Here is a 16,705-nt window from a genome sequence, read left to right as displayed (position 1 = left end):
GACTGCAAAGCTGTCTACAGGTGATCTTGTGGGTTTAGGTGAAATACTCCTGATTTTGGCCACATGTCAGGCTAGGACGGCACTGGCATCTATTTCATTCAGCCCTTCATACCTCTCATTTCCCTTGATAGGTCCCCTGAGGCTCAGGACATTCAGTGGAGTCTTTTAAAAATAAAAGTAACATAAAAGTGGAAGCACGTAGCCTCTGAAATAACTCAAGGTCCATCCCACCTCATGTTAGCTGGCTGAGTACCTGCTCCTGACTATCCTGCATAAAAATGAGAGGTGTACAGATTGGGTTCACTGTTTTTTATACTGTTGGAGGAGTTGGATACAAAGGCAGGGTAAAACAGTACCCACTCTTGTCTTTCTAAACAGTCCAGATTTCTTGAGGAAACTATAGATGACCTCAGTACCTATGTATCTACTTCTGTTTGAAGACGGGAGAAAATTTAAACACAGTTGATGATTCCTGGCCAAAGACCTGCTCTGAAGAATTAGGTTTTAACGAGGTATGAGCTAAAATCCAGGTTTGAACGAGAGGCAATAAAGCAGTATGGATACATGCAAAGTAATCCCTTTCTACATTTTTATATCAAGAACATGAATTGAAGAAGGCTTTGGGGCAAGAATATTTTCTAACAGATATCAAATAGATAATCCCCTTCCAAATAATTGACATGCCTTCCACCACCTCCTCCATCTCGCACCCCCCCACCTCATCCATTCCATTAACGACCGTTCATCAATAGAAAAAAAACAGGTTTACCACTTCAAGTGGCCCAAACAGGAAATGAAGCAATTCCACTGCATTTGGATTTTGGATGTGCCTTTTCAGTCTAGCCTGTAATAAGAACAGAACCGATCAGTGGCTGTAAATATAGAGTTATAGAACAGAATCAGGCCCTTCAGCCCAAGCAGTCCATGCTGAACTGTTATTCTGCCTCGTCCCATGGGCACATAGGCCATAGCTCAGCTCTCCATACCCCTCCATGGGAAAAATATTCTGCACAAGCTGGCGATTAGGAAAGACCACAATTCCACTGTTCTTCAGACCTTCATAAGATGGCAGAAATATTAGGCCCATTTCAGGTTAATTTCCTTCTACACAGACCACAGCTCCACCATGAATGTCTTGTTGAATCTGAACAGAAAGCTTAGTTCAGTGGCCTTACAGAATATAAGGTGCTTAATCTAATTTTATGGATTTTATTCCTTCTGCCTGCGGGTTGTTAAACCCAATCCTAAGTATAAAATAAAGGGCTAATAACAATTAATTCATTAGAATACTGGACCTTTCAGACTATTTTGATCTGTACAATGCTACCTATTTTGTCTCAGTGAAGCAGGTAGAGGTAAGAGGTATAATTCACTCAGTTTCACTTTAGTAGATGGAAGGATATGGAAAAATTAAATCAACAATGACCTTGACCTCTGGGGATCAGCAGCATTTCCCGGCTGAAATGGAAATGTTCCAGGGAAGATGCTTTAAATACAATGAACAGAGGGATGTAGAACATCTGGAAATTTTGTAAAATTTCACAACAAGAAGCACTTGGAATGCCTGAAAGATGGTCAAAGTATGACAGCACTCCAACTTATGGCACTGTTGTGGACTTTATGGGGAGAACAACATCTGTCACAGTTGTTTTGTTTAATACACACCTTCACAAAAAAGATATATGCAATTTCAAACGTACCTGAAAGCAAATTACATGTTCTCTGGAAATAAAAAATTTCCTTTAAATAGAGTCATAGAAACAAACAGCACAGAAACAGGCCCTTTGGTCCAAATGCTCGATGCTATTAAAAGTTCCCTTCTATACTAAACTCATTTGCTGATGTTTGACCCATATCCCTCTAAACCTTTCCTATCCATGTACCATCTTCTGGTAAGATGGTCGTGCACTTGGATGCAGCGGCCTCTTCAGGGCCAACCAAAGGTGTCACTGTTATTTATAAATGTCTTTTTTTCAATCGCAAGACATTAAGAACTTTAAGTACTGCAGGTCTATCCCATCAGTCAGTTGATCATTGGGGATGAGCTGGAGGAACTGGACGATGCGGGCCATGTTGTTACTTGCAACAGAGAGGAGTCTGAGTCGGTGCACTAAGGCAGTGTCTAGTCTAACAGTGAGTGATGGTCTTGTCATTTTTTTTGTGATCGCTAGACCCTGTTGGACTTTGGTGATGTGGAATGCTGCAAGTCCGGTACAGGGTGTATTGGTGGGACTGATGGTGGGGGAGCTGTGTGGCCTTGGTCGTAGCGTGAACTAGGCCTCGTGCCAGGATGTTGCCTATTGTAACTGCCCAGGGAAGTTGATGCTGGAGTGCTATGGCACGGCGCCCATGCTGGTGTCAGTGTTCGCTTGGTGGAAAACTAGTTGGATTGCGTTCTTGCTGACAACATCCATGGATTCAGAGACTTTGGTTTTTCTTTGTGTGACTGTATGTTTATTTTATATGCTCTATATGTACCTTGTGCTGTGTATGACTGTTGGTACTGTGTTTTACACCTTGGATCCAGAGAAACGCTGTTTAATTTAGCTGTACTCATGAGTATTCATGTGTGGTTGAACTGCCTGTTAACGCACCCGCTACTTCAACTACTTCCTCTGGCAGTACATTCCATACACTGACCGCCCCGCCCTATGAGTTAAAAAGTTGTCTCTCAAGTTGGTATTAAATGTCTCCCCTCTCAGCATAAACCTATACCCCATATTACTTGATTCTTCAACCCTGGGAAGAAGCCTCTGAACACTCACGTCATCTAGTTTTATACACCTCTAATATGTCACTCCTCATTTTCCTACTCTTCAATGAAGAAATTCCCAACCTGCTCAACTTCTCTTCATAAGTCCTGGCAACATCTTTGTAAACCTTCTCTGAACTCTTTCCAGCTTAATGGCATCTTTCCTATAGTAGGGTGACCAACACTGAACACAATATTCCAGACGTGGTCTTACTGGTGTCTTATACATCCCAATTACTTTACTTAGTGCCCTGACTGATGAAGCCCAGCATGCCAAATGCCTTCTTCACCACCTTTGTTACCATTCCTCTAATGTGTTAAATTTCCCAGGGCTCTACCATGCACTGTGAAATTCCTACTCTCTGTGTCTTCCCAAAATGCTATCCCTTGTACTTATTAGAATTAGACTCCATTTGCCATGACTTGATTGCCTACTCGATTGGGACATGATTTCCTACCCTCAAAACCACACTTTTGGTCCTTAATCAACCCCCTCTAGTGGTTTAAAATCATCTGGGTGAATTCTTACCAGCAAATTCAATGTTAGCTTGATCTTTTGAAAACAGTCGGTAAACTCTGCTGGTAGTGGTGGCTTTGCCCTTAGAGTAAGCATGCCCTCTGCACAATGGACAAGGAGAAAGAACATATTATAACAAAACTCACTTATTTCTTAAATATAAACAGAAGAGATACTGCAGATGCTGGAAATCCAGAATAGTATACGCAAAATACTGGAGGAACTCAATGGATCAAAGTCCTGATGAAGGGTCTCAGCCTGAAATGTTGACTGTTAATTCCTCTCCATAGGTGCTTCCTGAAGTGCTGAGTTCCTCCACCATTTTGTGTGTATTTCTTAAGCAATATTAACACATGTCCTTTCCCTAAGCAATGCGGCCACAGAATGTTTTCCACTTTTTGTGCTTGATGAGATATATGTAAGTAACAGGTGAAGTGTAAGGCAGCAGTGTAAAAGAGAGCAAGTGCCAAAGGAATGAACGGACATGCAGAGATAAAAAGGGAAAAGTAAAAGTGTAAGGCAGGAAAACAAGATGAAGAAGAAAGCAGAACAAGGAAATGAGTGAACATAAAGGAGAAAGGAGAGGGGTGCTTCCTACCGGCTGGTGCCTTTTTTTTGTTCTTTTTGGATCTCTTCCTCTGGTTCAGTTGATTGTAGGCCTCAGCAGCCTTCTGAAGCTTGGCTACAAAAAACTCAATGTCGTCCAGTGTGCAGTTTAGAATTTGCTGTAGGAGGAGAAAAAGAACAATCAGAGTTTGAGGCAATGGCATGATTTGTAAAGTGCAATAAAGCGAGAGTCCATTTCATTTTCCATGAAGCCCAACATCTGAATAGAGCCTCATATCAATATAGAGGATAAAAATGAAATATGTTTTCAAACCATAAGAGTATAAAGGGTGGGTTCATCTGATGTTTGATCCCTGTGTGTTTAATTCAACCTCATTCCAGTGAATTATCATGTACCATGCATTACCTTTGATTCAAGATTCAATATTGAAGATTGCTTTTTGTCATTGTTCAGTACATGAATGCAAAGGAAAACAAAATGATTGTTACTCTGGATCCAATGCAGCATAAAAAAAGCCAAGCATAAGGAATGCAATAAAAAACAAAAAAAAAGTTATAAATATAAAAGTAATCCTATAAAACACAATGTAAAAGTGACTGAGTGTGAGCTTCCATTCTTAGACTGGTTATATGTACTGTACATAAAATGACAGTGAGTGCAGGGGTATTTGCACATAAGGTGACTGGCAGAAAATGATAGTGACAAAGGGACTCTTGGTAGGAGGGATTCTTCTAGGGAGCAGTAGGCCATATGAAAATACAGAAGGAGAGCGACTGTGTCAGTGTAGGAATGAGGTGTGGAGTGTAAGCATAAAGTGGCAGGACATGGGGTTATGAATGGTCCTGAGGGGCTGTGGCTCCACTCCTTACATTAGCTGTCAAAGGGGTGCAGTAAGAGAAATGTTTCCTTTGTGGGATCCTTGAGGTATCCAACAGTGATTTTTCTGCAGCAGTATTTCTGATAACAGAGTGTCTGAAGGTCATCGTTGAAGGTGGTAGCCCAGATGGTGTAGGCTTATTTGCGGCCTCTTGCTTGGTGATAACAAGTGCTGTGTTAGAGGGTCTTGGAATCAGAATCAAGTTTATTATCGCTGAAATAAATCATGAAATTTGTTGCTTTGTTGCAGCAGTACAGTGGAAGACTTAAAATATTTTCTAAGTTTCCATAAAATTTAAATAATTCAAACAGAGTAATAGTGAGGTAGAGTTTAAGGGTTCATGGACCATTCAGAAATCTGATGGCTAAGAGGAAAAAGCTGTTCCTAAAATAGTGATTAGGTCCTTAGGCTACTCTACTTTGTGATACTATATGACTGATGGTAGTATTAGAAGAGGACATGCCATGGGTGATGAGGATCTTTAAAGCCTTTCTCTCAGCTATATTGGACCCTTTCCAGTTTACTTATTGCTCAAATTGATCCACTGACAATATAATAGCCTCTGTCCTCCACTCTGTCCTGTCCCACTTGGAAAGTGGAGTCTCACATGCCAGATTGCAGTTTGTAGACTTTAGGTCTGCACTTAACACCATCATACCCTAGAAGCTGGTGGGAACACTGTCCTCACTGAGTCTCAACATCTCTGTCTGTAACTGGATCCTAGACTTCTTAACAGAAAGACAACAGTCAAACCATATGGGCAGCAACATCTCTAGTCCCATTACACTGAGCACTGGCACTCCCCCGGGGCTGGATGCTCAACCTGTTGCTGTTCACACTGCTGAAGTATGACTGTGTCACAGGATTCAGCTCAAGCCATGTCATCAAGCGTGCAGATAACACAACAGTGGTTGGACTCATCAACAATAATAATAAGATGGGAGTACAGAGAGGAAGTGGAGCGGCTGGTGGAATGGGGTGGGAAGAACAGCCTAAGTTCGAACATGGAGAAACCAAGGAAATCAGTGAATATCAGGAAGATGCAGATGAACCATCCCTCTGGGAATACATGGCTCCTCCTTTGAGAGAGTTAAACGCACCGAGTTCCTGGGAACTCACATCATGGATCATCTCTCCTGGTTCCTTAGTATCACCTGAACAAGAAGACACAGCAGTGTCTCCACTTGCTAATGAGATTGAGGCGAGTGAGGATCCACCCCCTCCTCCCTGATCTGAACTGTATTCTACAGGAATACCATTGAGAATGTCCTGACAAGTTGCAACTCCATCTGGTCTGGGAGTAGTCGAGGACTGTGAGAATGGCTGAGAGGATCATAGGGGTCTCCCTTACATCCATCGGGGGCATTTATCAGTAGTTCTGCATATGCAGAGCCCCTAGGATTATTAAGAATCCCACCCATCCATCTAGCATCTTCTTTGACTTTCTAGATCAGGCAGGAGACTCCAATGTGTTTATGTCCTCTGATGTGTTTCTTCCCTCAGGCCATTAGACTTCTGAACTCCCTGCAGCATCACCCTCAAAGTATCACAGGTTTCTCTGTTCTGTACCTTACAATACTTAATTTATGAACTTTAGTTTGTTATTTATGCATGATTCATCTGTAGATTTTATCCTTACTTTCATAAGTTATTGTGTGTTTTGTGTACTACTATGCTTTACACTCTGGTTCAGAGAAACATCTCATTTGACGATATATGTGTATAGAGTTAAATGACAATAATCTTATCTTGACTTGACCTGACTTAATGATGGATGTCACCTTTTTGAGGCACTGCCTGCGTCCTTGGCAAAATAGGATGCTCATTGTGATAAGACTATTATAAACATTCTGTCTGGAACAGAACCCCATTCCTTTCCGGTTGAAGTGTTACTACAATTTTGCTAGGAGGGAATTCCAGGATTTGCAGTATATCCAGTCAGCAATTGGAATTAGAATTCGAATTGGTTCATTATTGTTGCATTTACAGTGAAAGGCTTGCTGTGCATACTGTTCCGACAGGTCACATTATTGCACAGTGCATTGAGATAGTACAAAGTAAAATAACAGCAGAATGCAGGATAAAGTGTAACAACTTCAGAGGAAGTGCAGTGCAGGTAAACAATAAAGTCCAAGATCATAGTGAGGTAGATTGTGAGGGCAAGAGCCCATTGTATTCTACTAGGGGATGATTCAATAATCTTATGATGGCAGGTAGAAGCTTGGTATTGTACACTCCTAGGAACTTGAAGCTTTCAACCCTCTTAACTTTAACATCGTTGATGAAAACAGGAACATGTTCACTTTCCCCCTTCCTCAAGTCAATTTCCAGTTATTTTGTTTTGCCTGACATTGAGGAAAAGTTTGTTGTCATGACACCAAGTTACTAAGTTCTCAATCTCCTTCCTGTACTCTGACTCTGCACGATTTGAGGTACAGCCCACTAAGGTGGTATCATCAGCAAACTTGTAGATGGAATTAGAGCAGAATCTGGAAATGCAGTCACAAGTGGACGGGGAGTAGAGTAGGGGGCTGAGGATGCAACCATGTGAAGCACCAGCGTTGATAATCATCATAACGTGGGGTTGCTGCTTATCCTTACCAACTGTGGACTGCTGGTCAGGAAGTTGAGGATGTGGTTCCAGAGGGAGGTGTCGACTCCTAGGGCCAATAAGGGACTGGTTAATCCCGCACTAATAAAGCTGCTGATCTGTTTGATGTCCCTGCAGGCAGCTGAACTTCACGAGGGGCTGGCACCAGTAGCACTTAAATGCACTGCTTAAAGCCAATTCCCACCCCATATATTGGCGTTGTGAAAATCATGCTGATCAAAGGGAGATGAAAATTAGCACAGTATGAGCAAGTCTGAGTTCCTGCTTTTCCAACATTACTCAGTCTTGGAAGGGCAAAAAAGAACCTTCTATTTCTTGTGGGAACCTGGTGGAGGGAGGGAGGGCTCTAGTCGAGCACTGGCTGACAGGAAGTCAAGAAGCAAGAGATAATCCAATACCAACTTTGCAGGTACCTTTTGGCTCGGAGCAGAGTCTGTACTTTAGTATATGATAGTTGCAGGCAACTCCATTGGCATACTTGTAGAGTTAACCATTGGACAGTGGCTAATAGCTAAAATCACATGCGTCACTGCAGCAGAAACAAAATCCACTCAAAGTCTGTGAGGGGTGTGAAAACTGAGATCTCACCTTGCTTCCCATGAGGTTTGTCCAAAACATCTTGCAGGGTGTCACAGCAATGAAAAAATGTTGCCCTTCAAATGAGAAAACTGAGGTATCACCCAAAGGAAGTGACAGTGGCTTCACTTAACATAAATCTGCTGTTCCTTCTCAGGGATATGGGCCTGGTGATCCCATTACTGCCACTTCTCCTCTCTCCTTGCTCTTACTTGTTAGTCAACCACCAGTCAAATCTGCTGCTACTCATGCAGAGCTTGTACATCTGGCCTATCACTCCCTATCATTATAGTTCAGGACTATCTACAGATTACACAGAGGTGAATGGTTACCAATAGACAGCACCAAACACATGTGCAGTGCCACACAGGAAGAAAGACATTAACAGGATGCATGAAAGCAAGTTATTGAGATTTCTATGCAATTTGACATGATTTAGTGATGAAATTTAGTTTGGAAAATTCATTTTGTGCGATTTTTTGTTTTTGCCTGATGGTCAAACAGATGTTGGGATGGTGTGCACCAGGGACAGGTAAGAGCTACCTGCTCTGTGCAGAAGTCATCACCTCAGAGCAAAGTCATCTAGCACCTTGATAACTTCAGTAAGATTATATCAAAAGGACACCAAATGTTTGTAATTCGTTGTCACAACCTTTTGATGATTTTTAAAAGTAGTTTTGCTGGGTATTTCTCCTTGCTGCTAAATGAATGTTGAGCTGTACTGGATAACAAGAGGGCATAAATTGGCTGCCAATATGGACTAAATGGATCAAATATTCTTTGCAAAATGATTGACTTCATGAACTGTTGACCAAGTAAACTGCACCAATTCTAGGCCCTTGCTATCTAGCACTTTGAATGGGTGTCGCATTGGAAAAGATCCAACTGCATCAGTCAAAAGATGAGAGAAAGAAATAAATATTGTTCTAAATTTTTTAATATTACATAAATATTACTGCCCACATTGGACTGTGTGGAATCCTTTGTCTTATGCTTGGCAGTCTCCCCATGCTAGCAAGACAAAGATTGGCAAAACCCATACCTCACAATATGTTTATTCCTTTTGATGACCATAGCATTATCCTTTCCTCTTTCAAGAGTGTTTGATTGTAATTCATCACTTGTTGATAAAACTAAATTTGGATCAGCACACTATTCTGTCATTATAGTAACTTCTTCAATTTCAGAGGCTGAGAACAATATGGTGACAATTCCGCAGGGCACAGTTGCCATGAGGCATAGTTAGAATTTTGTCCCACATAGCACAGTTAGAGCTGCTTTCAAGTATGAGCTGTTAGACAATTAACCTTTGATGAGACTGTTATGTATTGGGGAAATTTTGGAATCAATAGAATTGATAGATCAATTAATTTATTACTAAGATATCCATAATATGTATTACCTCTGCATCTAAATTATGCATCGACTTGGTGTATAAATTACAATATGAATTCATTAATATTAACAATAGCAATAAATACAGTGGTGTGTTCAAGAAGCAGAGCATGATGATAACTACTGGGAAAGATTATAGAGTTATAGTTATAAGATACTACAGCACAGAAAAAGGCCCTTAGGCCCATCTAGTCCGTGGCAAACTATTAATCAGCCTAGACCTACACCCGGATCATAGCCCTCTGTCCATGTACCTATCCAAATTTCTCTTAAATATTGAAATTGAACCCGAATCCACCACTTCTGCTGGCAGCTCGTCACTGTTCCTGCTAAGCTATGTGAGTGCGTGGCCACACAGTAACTGAAATGCTCCTGCGCACATAGCTTTTGCTGCCATGCAGCTGGAATTGGATGCAGCTAGAAGAAGTTTATAAAACGTGAAAGGTTTTCTTTGTTATACTGTAATTGTCATTACACCGTTCAATCAATAAATAAAATCAAAAGTTCGTGATTTTTCCATTTTCATTCTAAACATTATAAACAAATATGCATATTTTTAAAAAAACACTTTTAAAGTACTGCGCTGTTTTCAGGCCATGTAAAAATTTCCTTGGTGCGCACAGCTGTAAAAAAGTTGGAGCGAACATTGCAGTTCATTCAAAACTCTCACCCTCCTCTGAGTGAAGAAGTTCCCCCAGATGTTCCCCTTAAACAGTTCACCTTTCACTCTTAACCCATGATCTCTAGTTCTAGTTTCACCCAACCTCAGTGGAAAAAGCCTGCTAGCATTTAACCTATCCATACCCCTCCTAACTTTGCATACCTCTATGAAATTTTCCTTCATTCTCCTATGCTCTAGGAAATAAAACAGCAATGTGTGCAAAGTAATCACAACATGTCATTTAAAAGCAAAAAGAAAAAGTAATGTAGAAGACGTCTGAGGGAGAGAGTAAGCCTGTAACTGAGAGGAAGAGAACTTGTTTTCTGAGCTGCCTTTCTCTCTTTAGATGGGCTGCATGACAGTGCCTGAGATGATTTCTTAATGTGGGCTCCAGAGAGCTTTCTTAATGGTCCCTGTGAATCCTCGTAACAGCTAGTGAGATGGTCTTTATAACTAATCCAGGCATTCACCAGGCCTTGGTTCCCTTAAGATTCTGCATTGTCGACCCAGCCTAAAGAAATGTGATCTAAGTGATTTTGTTTGTGGAATGATTGTTGGTGCCAGATGGGGTGGTTTGAGTCTCTCCAAATCTGCTGATCTCCTGGGATTTTCACCAACAGTCCCCAGAGTTTACAGAAAATGGTGCGTAAAAAAATCATCCAGCCAACAGCAGTTCTGTGGGCAAGAATGCCTTGTTATTAAGAGAAGCCAGAGGAGAATGGCCAGACTGGATCAAGCTGACAGGACGATGACCACTGTGTGTATATAAAGGTCAAAGCCAGCAGGGACTGAAAGGGAAACATATTAGCTCAGCAAGTTTTGTCAATGAAGTGTTTGTTTCACTTGTATGAAGAAATAGCTACATAAATCCTGTCTGTAGGTTTCAGAGTTATAGTCATATAACATGGAAATAGACCCTTTGGCACAAGTCATCCGTGTTCTTTTGCTCAGCAAGCTAGTCCCATCTGCCTGCATCTGGTCCATATCCATCTAAACCCATCTTTCTCAACCTTTTTGCCCTGGAGGAACCCTTGAAATAATGTTCAGGTCTCCGGGAACCCCAGTGTAACAATAATACAATATATCTAAAGCTCACAGTACGTCAGCATGATTATTAAGTTTAGATATAATAATCCAAAAATAATTGTCAATGATCTTTTGAGTAGAGAATGAAGTTTTAGCCAACCTTTCTTGAAAAAATAACAGGGAGTTAAGCTGAGGTTGTTTTTCTTGAAATTAATCTCTTTCTTCCCCTGACATAAAATTAAAAAAACTATAAGGGAAACATAATCAATTTCAGTTAAATAACTGGCTTAAGCTGAAATAGGATTTAATTTTTCTAAAGGTAGGTTCGGTAGATTTAATTTAAATAAAGGCTGTAAATTTATTTTAATTAATGCTATTTACAACATGAAAATTTATCGACCATGTTGAATAGTAAAGTTACTAAAAACCATAGGCCATAACATTGCTTAAGACACAATTTTATTTAAGACTTTGAAAAATCATATTCTTACTAAGTGACTTGATCAGTCTCAAATATAGGCCTAGCATGTCAAATCTGTGCTTGTCTTTTGCTGCACAAATACTCAGTTCTGGGTCGAACTTGAAAAAAACACACACGGATTTCACTTTCAATTGAAATGAGATGATTTCTATCCTAGCTATTGATGTGTGTTAAAAGCTTGCTCACCAAGCAAGAAGTTGAAAATTGCAGCAAAATGTTAACTGCTTTCCTATGAATGACAGCACTCTCTTCTTTCACAGAAATATAAAACTTGTCCAGGGGCAGGCCAGTAAATCTAATCTTGAAAGCCCAAACAGACTACAGCTCACAAAGTTCTTCCTCTTCTCTCAAATCAAATTCTTAGGCTGAGCAGAAGATTCAGAGACAGAGAGGAAAATACTGTTCAATTTTGCTCTGCAATTCTTCTAGATGGTTTTCAATATGACTTGAAGACTTGAGACTTTCCTCTATTTTCCCTCACTCTCAAGCCCAAGTAATACTGGAAACATTTCAAAATTTCCTTTTGCAACATAAATTTTCCAAAGACTCAGTTCCTTTTAAATCCAGCAATCATGTCACTTGAAGGCAAAACATTTTCTCTGGGGTCTTGCAGAGACTTGATGAACAATTCTTCATCTTCAAAGCACTCAGCAAAATCCGGCCTACTTTTTTCTTGAAAGTACTCCTGAAATTCACCTTTCAGCTCAAACACCCTGTTGAGAAATCTTCCTCTGCTAAGCCACCAGATTTCTGTATGTAGCAGAGATTGGTATGCTCTTTGTCCAGGTTTTCACACAGGTTTTTAAACATCCACGAGTGTACAGCCCAAGTTGGCCAAGTCCACTCAATGCTTGGATAACGCACTTTACGTTCTTCATCAGCCTACTGTACTCCTCTCCGTGCAATACAGCACTCAGCAATTATCAATGGCCTCTCCTATCTCCTATCATAAACTGAGAATGGTCTCAACCAAATAAGGCCGATCCTACTGTGCACTGCCATACTAGGCTGTGAGACCGCTAACGAGATTGCTAATGGGGCTGCTCAGACACTGCCCACCACTGTGAGTGCTAGCATCGTGAGAAGTTCAAAAAATGATGGTTTTTTAAATCACGATCTCTTGCAGAACCTGGGTTGAGAAACCCTGACCTAAGCTTTTCCTATCCATGTACCCGTAATTGATCCTTTCCGCAACTTGTGGCACATTAAGCGGCAACGTTGCCATTTCTTTAGCAGTTTTATCTGTTTTTTACGAGGCCAAGTTGCTAACCCAGCACATATGAAAAGTTTGCAAGGAGCCAGTCGGATTTGAACCTGGGACCACTCGCCTTGAAGTCCGGTGTGGACGCCAGTCCACTGGCTGGCGTATGTACTTATCTAGATGGCTTTTAACTATTGCAAATATGCCAACCCCAACCACTATTTCTGCAGCTCATTCCAAATATGCACTACCCTTTGCACAAAGAAGCTGTCCCAGATGGTCCTTTTAAATCTCTCACCTCTGATCTAAAGCCTATGCCTTCTTGATTTTAGCCCCCCCCCCCCCCGAAAAAAGACTGTATGCTTTCACCCAGTAATGACCGTATATACCTCTGTTAGGTCAGCCTTCTATCTTCCAGGGAATAAAGTCCTTATCTACACAAACTTTCCTTGTAACTCAGGTCCCCAATCCTGCCAACTTTTTCTACAGTTTTTCAAGTTTAATAATAGCTTTCTTATAATATGGTGACCAACTCTGGACATAATCGTGGCCTCACCAGTAATTTTATAACTTTGGAAGCTGCAGATAAAGCAAGGATAACCAGCTCCAGGCTGGTGGGGGTCATTAACCATGGATGGTAGCTCATCTAGAAGAGGGAAAACTCCGATTTCAAACCTCCGCTGCCTTGCGGCTATACCCGCTTACGGGAAAGGCTTTGGGAGTAAACCCTGCGGAAAAATCCGGAGTCGGAGTCCCGAAGGCGGCTGACTGCTGTACCCAGCACCGGCACGGCAACTCTTGCGATACTGCTGGCACCAAACTGTATCGAATTTCATCGTTCATTTGGACCTGTCATCAGCATGGAGAGGAGGGTCCCACTGCATGGGCAACAGACGGATCTCCATATCAACTCTGCCCTGGCTTGCGCCCTGGAGAAGCCACTCTCAGTGACTACCGGAGGCGCAGTACCCATGGTCGATCACGACCGACGGAGGCCACACAACCAGGAGCAATTGCAGTCAAATGAAACCTTTGAAGTGAGACCACAAGCGACACCTCTGCTTACTGCAGACAGATGGGCTGGGATGACTGGCAGTGTGTACTCATGCCAACTGAGTGAGGCACCTGTAGAGAGACTTCTACAGAAAGGTGTTCCTAAAGCATCGCTTCCCCTTACACAACAGGGGCTGAGACAGACGAAATAACAGAAGGATGTGAAACATATCTAACAACAAAGGTTCTATTGACTTTACTAATTTAAAAATATAATCAGCTGTCCGCTCGAAGTTTTGCTTGATTTTTAACACTTCTATTGTCCTTACCATCGTCAAAATATAATTGGCAGACTGCTTGAAGTTTCGATTGACTTTTAACACCTCTATTGTCCTTACTAACTTCAAGGTGTCATTGTCATCTACTCAAAGTCTCGATTAATATCTATTATCTCTATTGTCATTACTAACTTCAAGAAATCATTAGCTGTCTGCTTGAAGTTTCGATTAACTTTAGCACCTTGATTGTGAATGGCGATAGATCTTGCGAGTACAGTACATGTACAATTTACAATGATCAATATCCATGATTGATAAGCCAGTTCTGTATAAAATAGCAGTTTTCTGTTCAGACTTCAGAACAGTGTGGGTGACAGGGGCCCATGCTGTTCTCTTTGTACATAAGTAATAATAAAAAGAATGCTTGAGTCATAAGAGTGCATGTGTTCTGGGCTCAGTTATTTTATTATCAGTGACAACAGTTACCTTGACACAACTGCAGCATAACTTGCTCACTCCTACGTTCAACATGCTCATTGATGAAGGCCACCAGCATGCCAAATACCTTCACCACCACCATATCTACATGTGATACTACCTTAAACAAAAGATCTCAGCACTCTTCAGAAACTGGTACTGTACTGCTATGGCTCTCTGTTTCGTACTGCTCCCTGGTATCCTCCCATTCATTGTTAGCTGGTTTGATCTCCAATATTAATTTATGATGTCATATGTTTAATGTAATGTGCTGCTGCATAAACCTATTTTGCATGACATTATACTCTGTGTATGCATGCTCATGGCTACTTCACTGATGTATGTTGTGAAATTTATTGTTTCATGGGAGCAGTACAATGCAAAAATTCTATAACTTACAGTAAGTAAATAATGAGTGCTAAAGAGCAATATTGAGGTCACGTTCATGAGTTTGTGGACCATTTAGAAATGTGTTGACGAAGGTGATGACACTCTACTGAAAGCACTAAGTGTGGATCTTCAGGCTCCTGCACCTCCAGTCCCATGACCCCCCCCCCCCCCCCCCACCCAGACAGCAGCAAAGAGAACAAGGGGTTTTCTATTGGCCTAATCTTTGGAAGCGCAGATTGCTGAGAGCATGTAATGAATGTGTATTCCAGTGCCAACTAATTCAGTGGACCACTTGGCTACTCATTATAAACTTTGCACAGTTTTCAACTCCTTGCAATCAAGGCAGCAAAAAGCATAATTTTTCTATTGACACCAAACATCATTTTGCATGTCATAAGGTCTGCATATGAAAAGTGATTGCTGAGTGCAGTTTTACCAGTTTCTGGAGAGTGCTGGTATCTTTTCCCCAAGATCTTAGATATCTCCATTCCAGGTGCATGGCATCGAAAACAAGAGTGGCATTAAGATCAGAAAGTGAGGAAGCTTGGGAGGTGTTGCAGTTTTAATTCATGTATGAATGTTTGAAAGTATGTGCTTGCATGTTCAACATCTCCTCAAATTGCTTTGTTTTATGGCCTTAACATTGAAAAGTCTCCATGATCTATTTTAAATGGATCCATCCTCTTTAGTCCCCGATAACAATTGATCCATTACATGACGGTCTATCTGAATGTTTGCTGGATATTCTTTCAAAATTATCAGTCACTGTTAGCTGAGCTGGGAAGCTCTTTGTAGTCCACACTTTGCTGTAAGATGTGCTCATTTCAGTATAGATACATTTGTTTTGTTATCACGTCAGTGATTTTTAACAGATTTTATGGCTGTAAATATTTTATCTATTCATTACCTCAGATGATGCTTTTTAAAAAGGTGTATGCTCCTAACCTATTAGAAGTGCCAACATTTCTAGAGTGTATAAAATGTGTTTAATTTAGTTGCAGAAATTACTTTTGATTTGTGTAACCAAATCTGAAATCAGTACTACAGTTATTACTCATTTGGCCATTCATTAAAGCACAGTTGAATTCAATTACTGCAAAACTGAGAGGAGGCAGGGATTTTGTCATATCAAAGGAAAAGTAGATCAATGAATATACAATATATCCAATCAACATGACAAACTAAGAAAAGATAAAATAAGAAAGATAAGAAGGGGTAAAATTTCTATCAGTTATAGAGTACATGGAGAAAGTCTCTTTAAAATGCTTAACTCTGTCAATAGTGGAGAGAGAAAGAGAGTGAGTTAGCAAGAGAGAGAGAGAGCACCTATGGCATGTCGAATTGTCAGGTGAAGGATTAATCTTTGTTTTACTGCAGATCATGGTCTCTCTCAGGGGCTTTGCTTTTGCCTGCTTGATGGGTGATGGATGTAGATGCTTTGCTGCTTGTGTGTGGGAGGGGGAGAAGGGGGCTTTGGTGTTCTAACGTTCTTAATATCACTTATTTGTTTTTAGTATCGTTAATCTCTTCTATTTTCCATGGATGTCTGTGAGGAGTAAGAATTTCAGGTTGTATATACATTCTCTGAAATTAAATGGAACTATTGAAACCCATGATGAAAGAACATAAGAACAAAAGAAATAGGAGCAGGAGTAGGCCATCCCGCCCATCGAGCCTGCCCTGCCTTTCAATAAGATCATGGCTGATCTGTTCGTAAACTCAGTTCCATCTACCTGCCTTTTCCCCATAAACCTTAATTCCCCATAAACCTTAATTCCCCTACTATGTAAAAATCTATCTAACTGTATCTTAAATATATTTAGTGAAGAAGCCTCAACTGCTTCCCTAGGCAGAGAATTCCACAGATTCACCACTCTCTGGGAAAAACAGTTTCTCTGCATC

At 40.9% G+C, this 16,705-nt stretch overlaps 1 protein-coding gene across 4 annotated transcripts in view; it reads right to left on the bottom strand.

Moving 5' to 3' along the window:
• Nucleotides 1-16,705, bottom strand: part of eps8l2 (EPS8 signaling adaptor L2) — a 187,755-nt gene that overhangs the window by 39,868 nt on the left and 131,182 nt on the right. For all 4 annotated transcript variants that reach the window (XM_073049379.1, XM_073049378.1, XM_073049381.1 and 1 more), the window contains 3 exons: nt 3,868-3,994; nt 3,282-3,370; nt 770-844 (listed from right to left, as the gene is read on the bottom strand). In XM_073049379.1, the coding sequence (XP_072905480.1) occupies nt 770-844; nt 3,282-3,370; nt 3,868-3,994 (291 nt within the window). The remainder of the gene's footprint in view (nt 1-769; nt 845-3,281; nt 3,371-3,867; nt 3,995-16,705) is intronic.

The sequence above is a fragment of the Hemitrygon akajei genome, chromosome 6, assembly GCF_048418815.1.
Source record: "Hemitrygon akajei chromosome 6, sHemAka1.3, whole genome shotgun sequence".
NCBI lineage: Eukaryota > Metazoa > Chordata > Chondrichthyes > Myliobatiformes > Dasyatidae > Hemitrygon > Hemitrygon akajei.
This window is presented reverse-complemented; position numbering and strand designations above follow the sequence as displayed.